Raw genomic sequence first — 17992 nt, 5'->3', positions numbered from 1 at the left:
AAAAAAACTCAATATTAAAATTTTTTTTAATGTCAAAGAACTAAGTTATTTTTTATGGAACCGTTCAAAGCATGTTTTATCTTTTTGATACATCCATAAGCCAACACTGCACGTTTCGCACATGTATCTTGTTCTATGAGGTTTCTCCCTTGCGCTACAAAATCTACACCACTGGGATTTGCATTTTACTGGCATATGTCCTGCGTTCTTTAGTTGTTTTTCATCTGGCACATAAAATTTACGTTTTTTTATGTTGATAGGCAGGCTTGATCTTTTTCGCTTTGGTACAGATCCTTCATTTCCTATTCGTATCATATTACTGATATATTCATTCTGAAAGACTTGAGTATTTTCAAACTGGGGTCACTTTCTGGAAGCATTCGGTACATAATGAAGGCGTTTATAATGGTGACATCAATAAAATGAAAGAAGATTCGATGCCACCATTTTTTACTTTTTCTATCAATTTCATATAGGCTTTTTTGGTGGTCAAAACAGTCCACATATCCCATATTCCCAAAATAATTTAGGAAATCACAGTACTAGCATAGAGAGCAAGCATGTTGAAAGCAGAGAAAAATCTCTGGAATGAAAAATATTTTATGGGGGCTGGTGCATGTATTGTTTGGTAATACAATAACTCTTGTGATTTCAAAACCCCTTATCTATATCTGGGTGAAAAACACTTCTATTTCAAAGCAGCAAACATTACTATAAAGAGCAGTGGTTTCAGGGCTCGACCACCGAGCCTCTAGGGGAACGTGAGCATTGTAGCGCAATGCTCTAGTGGGGGTCGCGCCCTGAAACCACAAAGGAAATACCATAAATATACACAGGTTGTTTATATATGCAGTTTAATTACTGCTGTATTTTTATTGTTTATGATAGAAATAATGATGTGCGATAAAAAATTTTTAAATTTTAAGTTATTAATATAAATAAAAGGAAGTTATTTTGTCTTACTGAAAATGAATTTTAAAAGGCATCCAATTTAAAATACTAAGACCTAAAAAATGTATAGTTCTGCAGTAATTTTGCGTTATTTAGAGGTAAAAGATAAGTAATCAATCGGTTTTCACTCAAACAGTTTGGAAACAATAGCGGGACAAATTTAGAAAATTGGTGGTTTCACGGCACGACCACCACCCCTCAAAGGGTTAAGGCTGACACTTCTCAATTTATTCAGAAACTAATCATCACAGAATACTGCCATTTACTTAAGATTCACTCCTTGATGATCATTTTAATCACACCAAACAATTGCAGACTTTGCTACTCTGTCTGACAGCTCATTATCTTTTATGCCTATGTGTCCTGGGATCCAGCAGTAAAAAATCTCATATCCAAGGCTCTTTAATTTTTACATATTCTTAAAATATCGCCTAGTAGAGGAATTCAAATGTCAGAAAAATTATGTAAAGCTTTTAGAGAACTTAATGAGTTGTTATAAATTATAAACTTTTTCTGGAACAGCTTAAAGATGAATGTAACAGCCAAGCAATATTTTTCCATCAATGATTCAATCCTTTCCGAGAAAGGGAGTACATTAAAGAGTCATTCATGTAGAAAATAAAAGATTGTAACGGTCATCAAGCTTACAAATATAGAGAGGATTATCAGATTGTGACAAAATACTGAATACTGATAGAGACACAATTGCTCAGATGCGAAGGTTCATAACAATCAACATTTAGGCTCTTGATAGGAGATGTCCTGAAGGTTCCAGAACAAATTCTTAGAACCTCATGATGGACAGGATCAAGTTTCACTAAAATAAAAGGTCTTGCAGATCCGCAGACAGTTGAGCCCTAGTCCAATCCAGAGTGTACAAGTGATCTGGAAATGTGAAGTAAAGAGCAATGTTCCATGCCCCAGGAGGTGCTCTCCAAAACTTTTAGCAGGTTTACTATTTTGAAGCACTTCTTTCTCAAATACAAGAGATGGGAAAGAAAAATAAGCTAATGGTCAAACATCACTCCTAAAAACGTCAGGGACAACTGGAATTAATGAGCCTTGAAGTTGAAGTTCAGGCTCAGGATGAAGATCAGAGAGACCTGCAATTGTCTCTCCATGTGTCTCATATCTACACCTTGACAACTTATCAGTTGGTCATCAACATATAGTGACCTTAAACTCTTTCAGAACAGAGTTTATTCTTAAGCTAAAAAGGGAGCCCACTAGCAGCCGAGCGGTAAAGTCGCTGAACACTGGTAGTTCGGTCTGAGGTTCGAATCCCGCGAACGGGCTGGCTGCATGGGCCTTTTCGAGGTTTTCCCCATGTGTAACATGTATACGAGCCAGTTTCCCTTAGAAAGTCCTCCACGAAGGCATCCCTCCCCTTAGGCAGATAGCCCTAGTGTGCTTTGCCGTAATTAAATAAACCAAACCTTAAGCTAAAAAGAGTAATACTAAGAATGCAGCCTTGAGGCACACCCACTTTTGACAGAAAACATCTGATAACACTGAGCCAATCTTTATTTGAAATAACCAAGCCTTCAAAAAATTCTGAATGAAACTTGGCACGTTACCGTGAAAGCCACTGGTGTAAAGATAGCATAATGCCTATCTCCGTGCCTTGTCACAAGCCTTTTGAATATAAAAAATAATGAAATTAAATGATTCCTTTTGACAAAGGCTTTATGGATGGAGATTTCCGAAAAAAGCATATTATACATAGTTGTTCTTCTACCTTTGCGGAAACCGCTCTGATACGGTGATATTACTTTGTATTTATCTACGTGATAGACTAGGCAGTATTTAAAAATTTTTCAAATAATTTGCAAATGCAACTCGTTAGAGCAACAGGCCATTAATTGAAGGGTCTCTTTGGGTCTTTCCCTGGTTTAGCTATGGGGATAACAATTACATTCTTCCATGCACTAGGAAAGGACTATTCATTCCACACTCGATTGGAAATGGTGAGAAGGGAAGCCAATGAGTTACAGGCCAGATGCTTCAGCATATCATAACTGACAACATCTGGACCAGGGCTTGATCTCTTCTGTTGTGCTGATCATTCGGCCATCTTTTTCCAGAAAGGAAAGTGAGTGGTCTTTGTATAATCCACATTTTTTAAAACTCTTTCCCATACTCTTTGACCTAGCGTAAAGGATGTTATTGATGATACATACAAAGTCCATGAATCCCTCTGGCTCTTGCACCTTAACTTTCTTGCATTAGTTTTGGCTTTTTTCTGTAGCAATAAGGTTTGAGAATATGGAATATCTATGAAAAGTCCCTAGGTATTTCTCTGTTGCCTCAGCGCTTCTTTGCATTCATAGTTCTAGCATGGTTTTTAATATTTTCTTTGTTTTATTGACGTTACAGGTATAGAGATAGCAGCTGCATACAAATAACATTTTCAATAGTACTTGCTGCATAGATACACTATCTCTTATGATCTCTTCCGTAAGTTCTGCGAGAGATGAGAAGAGTTTCCAGTCTGTCTTATCAAGTATAAAATGAGGCACTCTTGACATGGAATTTACTCCTTCTTGTGCAACAGAAGATACAAAGATAAGATGGGGAAATGATCACTAATGTAAGGATCATTTCCAACACTAAATGTACAATATGGAAAAACAGATGGCGAACAGGGTGAGTGAGTGAGTTTTTTGGCGCTAAAACCAATGATGATTATGATGCGCCAAACAAAAGGTGGGATGACCTAATTTAATGAAATGAAATACTTATTAATAAAAAATTTTAAAAAGCTACATGTACAAAATCCAGAGGATGAAGTCATATAAAAAAACCTGGTAAAAGCACACACTGACCTCTCTTCTGATTAAATGGTCGAGAGGTAAGTCACAGCTATTAAAATATTTCTGCTGAAGACTATTAAAACAGGGACACTCAATTAAAATATGACGGACAGATAGACAAACATTTCAATTTGAACAAACAGGCTCATTCTCAGCTTTTAAAAGGTAGTCACAAGTGGAGGTAGTTGAGTTAATGGCGCATAACCAGAAAGGTTATATGCGCCAAACACATGGTAGTTTATAAAAAGATAGATTAACTTTATAAAACAACAACTAGCTAAGTCATAAAATCTACATGAAATAATAAAATGGTGAACATTAAAAGGAGTAGATATTAAAACTCGGCAAATGATATGTAACAAGCGATGAAACACATTAAAATTAAACTATAGTAAAAGCTAAATTAAATTAAATAATAGAAACTTGTTTCTTTCAAGTATAGAAATAAATTATTATTGGCCTCTTTCCTGATTAACCGGTTAAGAGGCAAGTCACACTCGTTAAAATGCTTTAGTCTTAGTCTATTAAAATTCGGACACTCTATTAAAAAATGACGAACAGATAAAATGCTATCACGGTAGGGACCAATTGGCTCACTCTCTGCTTTGAGAAGATAATTGTGCGTGATTCTGGAGTGGCCGATTCGAATATGAGTCAAGAGTACTTCTTCCTTTCGGTTTCGAGTACTTTCCCAAAATTGCACTCTAGGCTTCACACTTCTTAGCTTATTATTTAATTGTGCATCCCAGATTTCTTGCCATTTATCTAAAATTTTTTGCTTGATGGTTTGGCCGATATCTCTGAGAAGAATGAGTTGACTAGATTCCTCAACAGCAGCTTTGGCTGTGATATCTGCCAACTCATTACCTTTTATTCCTACGTGTCCAGGAATCCAGCAGTAAAGAATTTCGAATCCACGATTACTTAGGATTTTATTCAACTTTAAAATTTCAACTATAAGCGGATTCTGTGTGTCAGAGAATGTTTCTAAAGCCTTCAGAGCACTGAATAAGTCAGAACAGATAATAAACCTTCTCCGGCAATGTCTAGATATAGATAATAGGGCATGATAAATTGCAGTCAGTTCAGATGTCAGGACTGAACAATTTAGATTAAGTCGTCTTCCCACCATACGATTTTCAATTACGAAAGACATTCCAACATGACCGATCCATCTGTATATAAAGGAATATAATTAATGTAAATTTGTCTATGTTCTGAGAAAAGTTGTTGATATATGGTCTCATTAGTACTTTTTTTAACCAGATGGATGAAAATATCAAGAAAGTGAATTTGTACATTTTCCCAAGGTGGTATTTTAAAATGCTTTACTGGCTGGATGTTTAAGTCAGACATGGAATATTTCTCAATTAATGAACGAACTCGTAAAGAGAAGGTAGGAATACAGGAGGGTTGTGCTTCAAATAAGAGGTCACTGTCATCAAGCAGAATTTTACAAGGATGGTTGAGTTGTGATAAGACAGTGAAATAATAATGAAGGGATAATTGCTCGCATCTTAGCTGGAGTGGTGGTTCATAACAATCAACATAAAGGCTTTGAACTGGAGATGTTCTGAAAGCTCCAGAACAAATCTGCAAGGCATGGTGATGCACAGGATCTAGCTTCAGTAAAGTGGAAGACTGTGCCGAGCCATATACAACCGAGTCATAGTTCAGTCTAGAGCGTACAAGAGCTCTATAAATGCGAAGCATTGATTCCCACTCGGCACCCCAGGAGGTGTTCGCCAAGACTTTTAAAATATTCAGTGTTTTGAAAGACTTCTTCCTCAAGTAAAGGACATGGGGAATGAAGGTCAACTTTCGGTCAAACATCACTCCTAAAAACTTGACTTCTGGTACGACAGGAATCAAAGAGTCTTGAAAGTGAAGCTCCGGCTCGGGATGCATATCTCGCTTTCGACAAAAGTGCATGCAGACATTTTTTTGCTTTGAAAAGATATACTCGTGTTTTTCTGACCATTTCTCAATTCTGTTAAGAGCAATCTGTAAATGTCTCTCGACAAATCTCATATCTGCACCATGACAACTTATTTGGAGGTCATCCACATATAATGACCCTGCCACAGTAGGGGGGAGCCTTGAGGCACACCCTCTTCTTGTTCGAATACATCTGAGAAAACAGAGCCAATCCTCACCTGAAAAGTCCTAGCGCTCAAAACATTTTGTATGAAAATCGGCAAATTGCCACGCAAGTCACAAGAGTGAAGTTCTCGTAAAATGCCATACCTCCAGGTTTTGTCATAAGCATTCTCCATGTCAAAGAACACAGACACAAGGTGACAGTCGTAGATCAACCTTTACGGTAACCACTCTGGTATGGTGAGATTACATTGTTTTTCTCAAGGTAGTAGAGTAAGCGACAATTTACCATTTTTTCAAACAACTTTTACAGATGCAACTAGTTAATGTGATAGGCCGATAATTAGAGGGATTCTTCAGGTCTTTGCCTGGTTCAGCTATGGGAATGACAACAGCTTTTTTCCACAAATTGGGAAAACAGTGGTCCTTCCACACTCCATTGTAGAGCGAGAGAAGAGCGACCAATGCCGTAGAGGAAAGATGCTTCAACATATCATAGCTGACACCATCTGGACCCGGACTTTACCTATGAGTCTGAAGCAGGGCTTTCTTTAGCTCAAGCATAGTGAAATCTTTATTATGAGGCTCTGAGTTACTAGAGTTTAAGGATACGGGAGTTCTCTCTGAGTATTTCTTCACAGAAAGAAATACTGGCGGATAGTTGCTGCCGCTAGAAACAGCCGCAAAGGTCTCACCAATGATATTTGCAATTTCTTCCGTAGTGCTAATTACTCGGCCATCTTTTTCCAAGATGGAAAGTGCGTGATATTATACATACCGCATCCTTTCCTAACTCTCTTCCATACCTTTTTACTCGGAGTAGAGGATGTTATTGATGACACACAGTGTATCCACGAATCCCTCTGGCTCTACGAAAAATTCTCCAGGCTTTTCTCTGTTCTCTAAGGGTTTCTTGACACTCACGGTTCCACCATGGCTTTGAATATTTTCGTATCATTCCTGATGTCATCAGTATAGAGGTCCTAGCTGCCTGCATTATTTTATCAGTAATGGCTTTCACTGCATCATTGATTTCCACACCTTCCTCCATCTCTTCTGCGAGCTCTGCAAGAGATGAGAAGAGCTGCCAGTCTGCCTTCTCAAGTATAAATCGAGGAGATCTTGACATGGGATTTGCACATTCTCGTGCGATAGAAACTAAAAGAGAAAAATGATCAATATTATGGAGATCATTCCCAACGCCAAAAGTGCAAAAGAGATGGTAAACAGATGGCAAGGTCAAGAGCGTGAAAAGTCTTTGTAGGCTCATGGAAGTAGGTAACTTTTCTATTGTTTAGGAGACAAAGAGAATGATCTTCAATCATTATCTCGATTTGTCTACCTCGAGGATTAGTATCCTTGTTCCCCCAAAGCAAACTATGGCCGTTAAAGTCGCCTATTATGACAAAAGGTTCAGGCAGTTGCTCTATTAGACTATCCAAATCCTTTGATCAATGTGGACGTTTGGAGGCAAAAAAACAGAACAAACTGAAACCAGGGTCCTTAAACTTATTTGGATGGCAAAAGCTTGAAGGCTTGTAATTAAAGGAACTGAATTGCTTGGGTAGTCTAGTGAGGCAAAGAGACTTACACCTCCACTGGCACGTTCACCTACAATATTGTCTTTCCTAAAAATTGTGAACCTTCGAATTTTAGTTTGCTTTCCTGGTTTCAGTAGTTTCCTGTAATGCCAAAACCACAGGATGATGCAAATTGATCAAGTCATGTTATCAAGATGTTGATGGAAACCGCGACAATTCCAAGAAACGAGGGTGGCCATTATTCATTATTTTTTTCTTTCCTATGCTGTGTTTTGGTTTTACGTGGAAGTAGGTTCCTCGGGATGTTTAAGCCCTCTTCTACCTCCATCTCTGAGTCAAGATGCTCAGAGCTAGAGCTGACACTTATTTTTCTATCAGGCTTTGATGTTTTCTGTATTTCTTTGCTTCTCATAAGGTTTTCTTTCACTTTATTATATTCTATTGTTGTTATTGAATGTTTCGGTTTCGCTGGTGTATTTTGTTGAGGATTTTGGACTGGTTGTTTATTTGGTGTGTGGATTGTCTGGGTGCCTATGGATTTGACCGATTTTACTGCGCTTGCATCTCCTTCTCAGACTGTCGTTTTGGGCAAAGTCGAGAGAATGCCGTGTGCTCCCCTTTGCAATTTGCACATAGTGGGCTGGCACTATAATTTTCACTGTCATGGCCTTCCAAAGAGCAACATGCACATGTAAGTTTGCCACGACAGGACATTTTTGAGTGGCCAAATCGCTGACATTGAAAATATCGTAAGGGGTTAGGTATGTAAGGTCTTACAGGGCAGTGCAAATACCCAGCCTTAATACTTTTCGGCAGATCACGCGAATTGAAAGTCAGGATTACATGTTTCATATTGACCAGCTGACCTTCTTTGTACATCTTGATCCGCCTTGCAGCACTGACATTCTGATCGGACAGTTCTGACACGAAGATGAGATCAGTCTCAGATATAATGCCCTGGCTGTAATTCAAAGATTTGTGTTTTGTCACATTAACTTCGACTTGCCCAAGTTTTTCGAGTTTGAGGAGGGTAGCAGATTGAGCTGGAGAAACTGTTTCTATAAGAAGGTCTCCAGAGCGCAGTCATTTTATTGTCTTTGGCTCACCAATAGTCACTTGTATATGTTTTTGTATCAGGAATGGTGACATTTTTAGAAGTTCGCCTATTGAGTTAGTTATGACAAGGAATTTAGGTAGAATTTCTTTAGCATTTGCATTCACATTCGTTTTTACTTTTTTTGATGGAAGACAAGTTTCGTATTTCTCATTTGAAGAGGCCATATTGATAGATGAAGTATGATTCGGACCCAGCAGCCCCACCCACCACGGAGCCTAACAAGGGGACGCAGATTCCTGCGCCAGGGCTAACCAGGTCCATACGCAAACTGAAGCCACACAGTCGGCTTTCCCGAAAGCAGGTACTCCCGAGAGCTTATCCCCAAACCACCGACACAAGGACTATGGACCAGCCGATTGACACCCGTGAGGACGACTAAGGTGCCTCTCGTTTAGCTGAAGCAGAGGCCAAAGCAGTGTGTTGGGGACAGTACCTCGCCCCTCAAGTACCAGGACCCTCCTTTCCAGCGACACGGGTCTCTGTGCATGGCAAACACGTGGGTAGTTTTCTCGCCACTCGAAAACTAGAGACAAGGGCTGCTCCAGTTTCTCGTGACGAGCCCCAAACTCCGAAGAAAGAAACCACAAGGGAGGATGGAAGGAAAAGAGTATCAGGTCAGAGGAGAGAAGATGGAAAAGAGGATAGATCATTGGGGCTCCAGGATCGTGACACCCGTCTCACCAAGAAGATGATCCCCTGAAGGACTAGGGTACCTCAGGATTGCCACACCCATACTCACAAAAGTGAGCCTCTGAGGGGGATAACGTACAGATGTCAAGATCAATAGCATGAAAGATATATGCAGGCTCGTGGAAGTATTATTGAGGAGACAAAATAAATTACTACCGTCCATTATTGAGGAGACAAAGGCAATGATCTTCAATCATTTTCTCAATTTGCCTATCTCGAGGATTTGTGTTTTTACTTGCCTGGAGCAGACTATGGGTATTAAATTTCCTTATTATGATAAAAAGTTGAGGAAGCTGCTCTATTAAATCATCTGAATCACATTCATCAACACATTCATTGGGAGGCAAATAGACACTAAAACCTGACACCAGAATCCTTATATTTCTTTGAATGGGAATGACTAATTTTTAAAGGAAATGAAATGGAGGGGTAGTCAAGTTGAAGTGACGAGACCTACACTTCCACTTGCATGCTCATCTACAGAAGGCTTTCCCAGACAAATGAGAAACTTTGAAGTTTAGCTTCTTTCACTGGTTTTAAATGAGTCTCCTGCAGTGACAAACATACAGGATGACGTTCATTGATCACGTCTTTGATGTTAACAAGATTTTGGTGAAAGCTACATAAATTCTATGAGATAAAGATGTTGTTATGAATGCTGTCTACTTTTTCGGTGCTGTGTTTTTGCTTTACATAGAAGCAGGTGCCTCAGGATGCCCAGTCCCGCTTCTATGCCCATGTCATCAGTATCTATATTATCTGAATAGATGCATCCAAAAGGGCTTGCACTGGGATTTCTAGGAGGTTTTGGAGATTTATTTGCTCCTTTCTTATCTTCAGTTGAGTTCTGCTATGTTTGCTTATTACAGTCAAAAGTCGTTAGTTCGGACACCCATAATCCAGACTCAAAGCTAAAAACTTTCTGCGCACAGGCGTTTAACGCGTGCGCGTAAGACCTTGACTACTGCGCATATGCATGTGCGCAAGTGCAGAATACGTTTTCACCTGCGCGTTTAATGTATAACGGACGGTGTAAGCTAAAATTATCTAATTATCTATTTCAGTTAATGTTAATGATTGCGTTGTTCCTTAATCTTCGAATTGGATCCCGCTTATTATTTTTTGCAGACTGTAAGAGCAATTTTATAAAAGTAAACTTGAACTTTCGATTATGTCAAATAGAATTTCCGATTCTGGAACTTCTAAAGGATCTACAAAACGAAAGTATGTTTTGATGTCCAACAAACAAAAAGTGGAATTGCTGCAAAAATGGATAAAGACATGAAGAATGTGACAGAGAGGTTAGTGAAAATGAAAAAATTTCAATTGACAAGTTAGTTGGTATTCTCGGCACAGCAATTAACGGGACTACAACAGCGGAACTTTGTAACTGAACAAGAAATTATGTCTGTTTATAGAATTAAAGAGAAAGTATTATCACATAAAACAAAGCAACTTAAACAACTTACATTGAAAGAAATGTTTAATAAAGTAAACAAATAAATATTAAGCTTTTTTATGTAAATTTTGATACCCTTTAGATCATAATTGTTCTTTATTTCATAAATTACGGTTTTATATTTTTAATTTTAGAATTTCTGCATGCCATCTTACGAGATTTAAACTGATGATCTATAATCCGGAAAAATCGATAATCCGGAATCACCGAAGTCCCGACGAGTCCGGATTAACGACTTTTGACTGTATACAATATTTTTACTATTGATGCCATGGGTTTTTGTGCTGTGATGTTGCAAATTTAGAACAAGCTGTGTATTTTGTGAGTATGTGCAGTGATTGATTTCACAGAATTAAATGCAATAGCATATGGTATATTTTGATGTAGTCGCAAATCTGCTATTAATTTTCTTGCCTAAAAAAATATTCTTTGTTACTTTTAATATTTGCACCTCCTTTTCTATTTTCCATTTTCAGGCATAGTTAAGAGAAAGTTATGTGCTGCTCTTTACAATTTACATATAACACTCAGCACCGCAATTTTCACTCATGTGGTCTCCCACAGAGCAACATGCACTTTGCCACAAAAGGACACTTTTGAATGGCCAAAGTGCTGGTATTGTAAACATCTTGAGGGGTTTTGTATGTAAAGTCTTACACAGCAGTGTAAATACTCCGTTTAATACTTTTCGGAAGATCAAGCAAACAGAAGGTCAGGAGTTATGTGTTTCGTATTTATTAACTGACCTTTTCAGTGCAACTTGATCTGCCTTGCAGAACAGACATTCTGGTCGGACAGCTCTGAGACAGTTTCCTCTGCAGATGCAAATAGAAGATCAGAAGTAACGCAACAATAGTAATTTAATGATTTATGTTCTGAAATATTAATGTCACCTTACCCTAACTTTTTTTTTATCCAAGGAGGGTGACAAATTGAATAGATGAAACAGTTTCTGCTAGTGGATCAACAGAATGCATCTATTTGATGTTATTTGGTTCCCCAATAACAGATTTAATATTTTTATCTAGTATAAAATGTGACATTTTTTGCACATTGCCTGTGGTGTTACTAATGACAAGAAATTGGGATGGAATTTTCTTTTGATTGCCATATTGTGAAATATTCTCATTTTCCACATTTGTTTTATTTTGAGAAGCCATACTGAGTTAGATAAAGGATTTGGACCTGGTGGCTCCATCCACCATGGATGCAAATTCTTGCACCAGGGCTAACTGGTTCTATATGCAAACGGAAGCCCCACAGTCGATTTTCCCAAAAACTTATCCCTAAGCCGCTGACAAAGATCAAGCAAGACAGCTGATTGACACCTATGAGGACAACAACAAGCCTCTCATTTAGCTGAAGCATAGGCCAAAGCAGAGTGTTGGGGACAGCACCATGGCTTTCATCTACGAAGGCCCTCTTTTCCAATGACACCCCCCCATGGCAAACACGTAGGCAATTTTCTCACCACTTGAAAACTAGAAAATAGCGCTGTAACAGCTTTTCATGATGAGCCCCAGCCTAAGAGGAGGAAAACCACAAGGGCAAAAAATAGGGGAAAATAGTAGCTAAGGGAAGGAAATGGGAATAGATCACTGGGACTGCAGGATGGTGTCAACTGCCTTACCAAGAAGATAATCCCCTGAAGGGTTAGGGTATCTCAGAATTGCCACACCTGTACTCATTAAAGTAAGCCACTGAAGGTGAATTTAAGCACAAATTAGACTGATTCTCTAGTTAATCATGTAATTGATAGGCTCCACAGCTTTTCCAAACTAAAACTTAATTTTTTTAATTAACTTCTCATTAACCACTTGTGATCAGCTGGATTACGGATTAACCATGTTCTATCCCCCCCTCCCAAGAAATAAGCTCTTTCCCCCCCCCAGCCATGGAAACATTTACAACCAAAAACCACCAGTATAAAACAAAACTATCTGTGTAAAGTACAAACAGGAAACAAAACAAAAACAAAACAAAACAAAACAAAAATGTATGGGATAATTACAGAGATTTATGATTTATTAGACCATAGTAATTTATAAAGTTAGTTTCTTCATTTTAAGTGAACTTTATTCTTCTGTCAGTTACAATGTTCTTTTTTGTTTTGTTTTTTACACAGCAAACTTACTCTCTGCATTCAGCTGTCTGAAAATAAAATTTTACTAGTATTTTTCTGAAAGCAGAAGAGATGCATACCAAGTGAAACATAAAATTAGTAACACAACAACCTTGAGTTTAGCATATATTTAAGCCAATCAATCGATTTCAAAGGCAAACAGGTACAGGTCCCTCTTCATCAGAAGCAAAGATATCTACAAGATTGTAGATTTCTTTGCTCCTGGATCTGTACCTGTTTGTCCTCGAAATTGATTAAGATCCTGACTTAAATCTAGGCCAAGCTCAAAACTGTTGTATTACTAATTTTATAGTATTTTTCTGTTATTACAACACGGATTATTCCTCTTTCCTGTGTTACCTTCAAATTAATCATTACTGTGTATTAACCTTGAACATTGTCCTTAATATCAGCCAAGTAAATCAGTAGATTCCATACCTACAAAGCCAAACTCAAATTAAAAATAGAAATTTTTAAATGTGTCTACCAGTTCATCAAGTTTTTTTTACTGAGATTAATGTATCAAGAAGCATTAATGCATCCTTTTTTTGATAAAAATGCACTTTTGAACAGTGAAAATATACCACTTAACATTTTATTATAACTACTGAAGAACTAATTTAAAGAACTAACTATCTTAGCTAAATTAAAAAATTCTAAAACTACTTACTAAAAAAATCCAAGAAACTTATCACTCACCCAAGCAACTTCTTCTCGATATGGCAAACTATGGTAATCACACATACAAGCATACTGAGTAGAATACCCTCCACAAGGGCCTGTATCTTTGGTCTCAAGGGCATGATTGTACTCTAACATAGCCTGCAATCGGGTAGGAGGAACAACTTCCAGCTTCCTGATTACATGCCTGAAATTAAAAATGATAATATTTATTAAATAATATATAATTTTATACATTTTATATTGCTTATTTATATACACTGACAAACAACAAAAATCCATATAGGTGATTCATTTATGAATTCAGGTATATTAAGAATTTGGTATGACCAACTAGTATTCTGTGATTTTTAATAACTTAGTCATTACTGAGCCCATGATAAATGACAAAATGAGCTTGCAGATGGTTGAATTCCACATTAGATGGCAAGTTGCTTCAGTTAAATACAATTTTTGAGTATTTTTATTATTGATTTTTTCAATCTACACAGTACATACATTGGAAATATTCTTCCTGAAAACTGTAATTCACTTTTTCAAAGCAATTAAATTGTTTATATTAAAATAAATGCTTTCTTGTTCCAAAGTTTTTTTTTTTTTTTTTTTTTTTTTTTTTTTTTTTTTTTTTAAGGTAAAAGTTTATATATAAAAAAAAAAAAAAAAAAACATAAGTATTTACACTTTTTTTTTTTTTTTTTTGTGTGTGTGTGTGTGTGTCTGAAGAAAATAATAAAATTTAAATGGAAACATGACTAATACAGTAAACAATAACAATGACTACTATTAAAGTGATTAATTTTTCCCCTCAATAAGATCAAGCTAACTATGCTGTATTTCTAATGGCTATGGTAAGACAAATAATACTTCTTCATTTTACATTTGTTTTAATCTGTTTTTCTTTATGGGTACAGAAATAGCAGCTGCTTAGCCGCATGCGGATATTAAAAACTGTCTACTAAGAAACTTGGAATGACATTTTTTGTAATCATGAAAATCTACAAAGGATACTTATAGAGTTGTTTTCATTAAATCACACACTGAAAAGTTACCTTTGTTAACACATTTGCTATCCTCTACCATTTTGGAGGGGTGGGACTGTAACTGAAAAGTTTCTATTTGAATTTTAAAAAAAGGGCAAACAAAAATAGTCAATACAGTTAAAAAAGTTGCAAAAACTTAAATATTCTTTATTTTTTTTATTTTTTTGTATATGGATTAAAATTAAGAAAAATTAAAAAATCTTTTAGGAGATTTTTCTTCAAGCAAATAAAACACAATATTCCTTTAAAATGCAAATTCTGAAAATAGCATAAAAAGAAGCTGAAGGTTTAGGTTCCTGGTTTAAAATCCCCTCTCAGTATAACAGTAAAGATTTCCCCTCCCCCACATATCATAAACAGCGTAAGTTGTGTGCATAGAAATATATTTAGAACAATAAGGAATAGTTATAAGCAATGCAGATTGTAGAGCAGTAGATGTATAAGATTTCAAGAGGAGAGAATTCAGCTATTGTCATATAGGTGGTCACAGAATGGCATATGTCAGGAAGCGAGGTCGAAGCTAAAATGAATGAGTGTTATACTGAAGCAGGGTGGAATGGCATGGTCACATCATGTGAAGGAGATGGGAGCTTAGTAACTGACTATTGGTAGAAGAGATACGGTATCAGAGACGTGCTTTGTAAGGGAAGAAAAAGATGGAGTTGCAAAACTTTACAATAGATGGCAGCACATTTGCTGCATAAAAGCACATTTATTATTTTATTAATCAATAAAAGTCTGGTTGTAAATTTTCTACTTCTTTAGAAAACAAGAGCAGATCTTTGATGTTGTAGATTTGTTCCACATTATACGAAGTTAGGATCTGAATCATGAAAAGTGGCATAAATGCACAAGTTTGTCATCGGGTGAGCCGGATCACCTTATGCACAAAAAAAAAACCTCTATTTATCTAAGTGCTGACATAATCTTATCACAATTGGTATGGATTGGAAGGCTTTGTAACAGGTTGCTTACATTTTGATTGATGATATAATATTCAATCTGTTGGGTGCTGAATAGATTGGTACACTTATGATGATCACCATCAGTTACGGCTGAAAGTTTTTATAGGTAGACAGTCCATTCACAGTTTTCTAATGGTTTAAATATTATGGGTAGAATGAGGAGACTGCATATTCGCCTGCTATTGCATAATGTGCTCCATCTGGATGTTGTTATTAGCATTTTCAATATTTAAAGCATTGAATTTGAATTATCTATACATTTCTCGGTGTTTTCACGTTTAAGTACTTTTGCTGTTTTAGTCAGCAGAATAAAGCTACAATTTTTATTAACAGCTTTAGTTGCATTTACTTTTTACATTTAACATTTACAACATTTCTAACAATCAAAGCATTTGCACTGTATTGTGTTTTGGGGGAAAAAAGGCCTGTACTAGAAATCTGGTACTCATCCCTAGTGAACTCCAGATATCTTTCGGTTGTCTTCAAAACTGCAATAAGATTATTCATAATCTGGCTCGGCTGCCCAATAATTTCCTGCTTTTTAGCAGATTTAATCACAATCTCCAATGCGGCACATTCAAACTGTAAGTTGTCAATATTATCCTTATGATTTTGGTATTTAATCATATTTGTGTACGCTCCCTCCCAAAGGCAAAGAATTAGGCATATCGATAGACACACGATTATCCATTCATTTTGAGTTTGCATATGAGTTCAAATTCAAAATATAATATTTAGAGAAATGCAAATTCATTCACAATAATTTCATGTTGCTTTCGGAATGTGAAATAACATGAATTAAATTATACATGTTTTTTTTATTTAAATTTTTTTTACTATGGAGTGACAGTTGTATTAAAAAATGAAATGAATGCAAAAATTGATTTAAACAAGAAAACTGTCTAAATCATTTTTTGAAAAACACAGACAAATATTTTTAATAAAACATATATTTCATTAAAGTAATATGTATAAGAAAAGGTTTGTATTTTCTTCATCACCTTTTAAACAGAAATGGATTTAATTTATCTTAAATATTTATATTAATTTCAGAATATCCAGAAACAATTCCAAATTGTTTGCAACGATCTTTTAAATAAAATAATACACCAAAAGAAATTTTTTTGGTTTTCCCTTCTTTTTACAGTATTTAATCAATAATAATGTGATGCACTTGATTCAGAAATCAATGCTATAACACATAAAATAGTTTAAATGAGAAAGTCATGATGACATGCATATGGTAATGACAAAACATATGACAGCTAACTTGCCTACAGGAAAGGAATCCGTCACAGGGGACTTTGAAAAATAAATTCAAATACAGTATAAAGTCTTTAATCCGGACGTCCATAATCTGGAACGATCTATAATCCGGACCTCAAAGCTATAAACTTTCTGCCCATGCGTAAATGCATAATGCACTTATGTATACGCATAATACGTTTACACATGCGCATTTAATGTATAACGAATGGTATAACCTAGGCTAAAATTATCTAATTATCTATTTCAGTTAATGTTGCAGATTGTGTTTTTCCTTAATCTTCTAATTGGATCTGGCTTATTATTTTTTGCAGACTGTTAGAGCAATTTTATAAAAAAGGAAGCTTGAACTTTCGATTATGTCCAAATGAGTTTCCAATTCTGGAGCTGCCAAAGGATCTACAGAGCGAAAGCATGTTTCGATGTCCATTAAACAAAAAGTGGAATTACTGCAAAAAATGGATAAAGACATGAAGAAAGTGACAGAGAGGTGATTTGTTTCTCTAACCATTCTGAAATCTGTTTATCAATTCCACGCTGCTCTGCGGTTGGGGGGGGGTACATCGCGGTGCAAAATGAACTGGAAGTTGATCTGTCAGCACTATCCTCACCTTCAGGGCAGATGTTTTTATTTTATTTGGCTTATTAGTGTTTCATCTCGATGTATTCCGATATGATTTAAACAGGGTTGCCACTCAAACAGGAGAATGAAATTCCCTGACTTTTCCAGGTTTTCCAGGTATGTTTCGAGAAAACTCCAGTCTATCCGCGTAATGTACGTTGGCTGTGCTAAGAGGTAAATTAATTATGGTATTACTTGTACTGTGTAGCAAATTCACTTAATAATTCAATAAATCCCAGAGGACATTTATTCTTAATTATTCTTGGTACACTTTGTTTGATAATTTTGTTTACTTTTACACTTAAAAAACTTAATTTAAGATATATACATTGGATAACAACTGTACGTTTTACTTAATTATTACTCATGATCATCCCCAGTTCAACACGAGGGTAATCCGGTTCTTATAAATCACAACGCAATGCTAAAAGTTGGGTTAGATTTTAGGTAAATTTAATTTGTGTGAGGTGTATTCTTAAAAGGCCCCTTAACACTTGAAAACATAAATATAATTATAATAGGAGTTGTTTTCTCCACTGAAGATTGAGATTAGAATCTGCCCAATCTGGAATAAAATAAGGCTTTTTTTGCAGACATTCTGCAGCTAAACGAAAGAAACAAATCT

General features: G+C 36.2%; 1 protein-coding gene across 5 annotated transcripts in view; it reads right to left on the bottom strand.

Annotated features, from left to right (window-relative positions):
• Positions 1 to 17992, bottom strand: part of LRR (capping protein regulator and myosin 1 linker 1 leucine rich repeat protein) — a 224324-nt gene that overhangs the window by 175466 nt on the left and 30866 nt on the right. For all 5 annotated transcript variants that reach the window (XM_085815078.1, XM_085815079.1, XM_085815080.1 and 2 more), the window contains one exon: positions 13493 to 13661. In XM_085815078.1, the coding sequence (XP_085671204.1) occupies positions 13493 to 13661 (169 nt within the window). The remainder of the gene's footprint in view (positions 1 to 13492; positions 13662 to 17992) is intronic.

This window comes from Stegodyphus dumicola, chromosome 4, assembly GCF_044657685.1.
Source record: "Stegodyphus dumicola isolate Sdum_Otavi_A_Nest chromosome 4, ASM4465768v1".
In the NCBI taxonomy this organism is placed as follows: Eukaryota; Metazoa; Arthropoda; class Arachnida; order Araneae; family Eresidae; genus Stegodyphus; species Stegodyphus dumicola.
The sequence above is the reverse complement of the archived record's forward strand: the minus strand, read 5'-3'. Positions and strand labels throughout refer to the sequence as shown.